The 2,722-nt window shown below is 47.2% G+C and overlaps 1 protein-coding gene across 1 annotated transcript in view; it reads right to left on the bottom strand.

Moving 5' to 3' along the window:
- LOC103776305 (zinc finger matrin-type protein 4) overlaps nucleotides 1-2,515 on the bottom strand; it is a gene marked incomplete at its 3' end in the record, with an annotated part of 21,850 nt that extends 19,335 nt beyond the window's left edge. Inside the window, exon 1 of the mRNA XM_008943809.1 lies at nucleotides 2,414-2,515. Within this exon, the coding sequence (XP_008942057.1) occupies nucleotides 2,414-2,515 (102 nt within the window). The remainder of the gene's footprint in view (nucleotides 1-2,413) is intronic.
- Between the last annotated feature and the right edge of the window lie 207 nt (nucleotides 2,516-2,722).

Raw genomic sequence — 2,722 nt, 5'->3', positions numbered from 1 at the left:
CCCTACAAAAAGAATCAGTTTTGACCATAAAGTGTTTTTTAAAAGAAAGAAGAAAAGGTGTGAAAATTTAGACCAGCTACTTTAATTAATAAGAAACAGTGAATTTTACGTTCCTGCTATTTACTAATTGGCTTGCAGCAAGGACTGGCAGTCTTGGGCAGGATGGAGTACATTCAACACCCAGTTTTGAGCAAGAACAGTCATGTTGTAAATCCTGATGTTATAAAAGCAAAATTCTCATGATGGACTCGACCTGCTCCTGTGGCCGGGGAAGAGAAGCACCTTCTGAGCAGGTGCTGGCAGGAAGAGGAGCCTTCTCTGTTCGGGGGCAGATGCTCAGACCAAACGCCTTATGAAACAGCATCAGAACAAGAATTGTTCACAGAAGTTTTTCTCCAATAATTTTCCACAATTCACGCACTTGGGGAAATGGCATACTGCTTGTTTGGGGTCTGACTAGAAAAGGAGGCCAAGGTTAGCTAACAAGTGGCACTACAGATGATCTGATTGGGCCTCTCGGAGCCCTTCCAGCTCGCCTCAGGAGCACTGCAGAGCAGCTTTCTCTGCACATTTGCAGTCGGAGCACGTGGAGTCAGGGACCTCCCCCACAAGGTTTGGTGTGCACCAAGCTGATGGCAGCCCAGAGGCTTTGGGCATCAGCTGCATGGAGGAGAACATCCAGAGCAGCTACTCGTGGACATGCCTGGCACGCAGCACCACCCTCCTCTAAAGCCTCGGGGCAGATTTTTCAGCCCTTTCACTGTGTCTGTGGATGTCCTGCGACCAAGGCATGAGGAGAATGTGTGATGCTCCCGAGCGGTGACCAGAACAGATGCTCCAAAGCTCTGAGCTTCCCTGTTGAGAGCAGAGGGTGCTGCAGGGACACGGCCAAGCATGGCACGGCTGCCGGGCAGAGGCACTTCAGCCTCGGGGCCACCCCAGGAGCCCCTGGCCGGGGCTGGGCTGTCCCCGGGCCCCGCTTGCTCTCCCCATCGCTCTGCTTGGCGTTACACAACCCAGCAGGCAAGGGTGGGTAATGACATTATTGTGCTGAATGTCTACAGCATCTGCTGGGATTTCACAGGGGATGACAAATGAGCGCAACACCTCGCACTAGAAATATACAACAGAAAACCGTGTTGTTTTCCACATCTCAAAAACATCTGCTCTGAATTAATGATTCAGCTCGTACCTACAATTACAGGCGCAGAAGAAAAGAGACTGGCTGAGCACCCCATTGCTCACCCATCACTAGTCCCATTTCTGCAGCAATACTCCTGCCTCCTGTAGACAAAACTTGGCATCTGCATTGCCCGTTACCAAGACCTGGAAGATGTCCCTAAAACTGCAGCCTTAGACTTCACAGCAGCTGCCAGGAATCTCTGCTGCACATCGAGGCCAGCCAGACGAGCATTTATGGAGATGTCTTAAGAAATTCACCAAAGCAGACATGTAAAGTGCCTTACAAGTAAATGTGCATCATTGCTCGCATTGTTTATTCATGCAGCATCCTTGGATACTGTACATTGATTAAGCTTCTTTTATGCCTCCATTGCCACACCGAGACAAATCTCTCCCTTGAGTACACGTTGCTAAACACTTGAATCAGAAAAAAAGTTTGGGGAAATTTCATCTTCCAGGACTCTTAGCACAGATTCTAATTTTGCTGAAATATTGCAGATGCCAAGAGTGTTTGTGTAGCAAAAGCAGGGGAGAAACGGAGCCACACAGCCCCTGTGAGCACAGAATTCCCTCATCCCCAGGCTCTCAGTATGCCTCACTCCCCCTGGAGTCCTCCAGGAGAGACAGAGCTGTATTGCACGTCCTTGCTCCACACAGCACGGACCACACAGACAGGCATCAACTGTAATTTCTTCTCTTGTTTAATAGGAATTTAACTTTGTTTTGAAGATACGTAGTGCTGTTAATTGCTGTTCTGACATGTCCTTTATATCCTTTCTAAGTGTTTATTGTTTGCCCATCTCTTAAGTGCTCCAATACATTCACAAATAGTAATCTATTCTCTGCAGAGTGATATCTACTCAGCAGAGCATAGTGCAGCACATTTAATATAAAAACCCGAGTTCATCTTGCTGACCTCTTAATTGATCTCCTTACTAACTGTGTTTCTGAAAACTAACTTTCAGTCATGCCCACCCTGCAGCCTGACTTTGCAAACTTAGAAGAAAAAAACAGACATGCAGAAGACAACAATGCAGGGACATTTATAGAAAAAGATGCCACTAATAAAAATAGTCTTTTGAATCTTGAGTTTTTAGAGAGGAACTTTAAATGCTAGTGTAGCTACTCATTGGGAACGCAGCAGCTGATGCCACCCTGTAAAAACACGCAGCTGAAGAAGCAGCAACGAGGGATTTACAAACCAACAGTTACCAGCGAGCGTCCCACCTACCTCGTAATGGGCCACGCGCTGGGACTCGGATATCAGCTGAGCACTGCACACTTTGCAGTAGCTTTCAGTGAATAACTCCTGGTCGATGTCTGATGATTTCATCTGTTCATGACAGAGAGGAGAGACAACAATGAGAATCAATTACAAAAGGCAGGACAGGACATGTTTAATGAGGGTCCCTACAGAGACATAGGCAAAGCAATGCTTGAGTCACAAGTGGTTCTTGTCACCACGAGGGGATGAAACCGACTTCATACAGGTGCAAAGGTGGAGCATGGATGGTCCCCACCACATCCCAAACATCTCAAA

Source organism: Merops nubicus, unplaced genomic scaffold (genome assembly GCF_000691845.1).
Source record: "Merops nubicus isolate BGI_N331 unplaced genomic scaffold, ASM69184v1 scaffold7597, whole genome shotgun sequence".
NCBI classification, from domain to species: Eukaryota; Metazoa; Chordata; class Aves; order Coraciiformes; family Meropidae; genus Merops; species Merops nubicus.
This window is presented reverse-complemented; position numbering and strand designations above follow the sequence as displayed.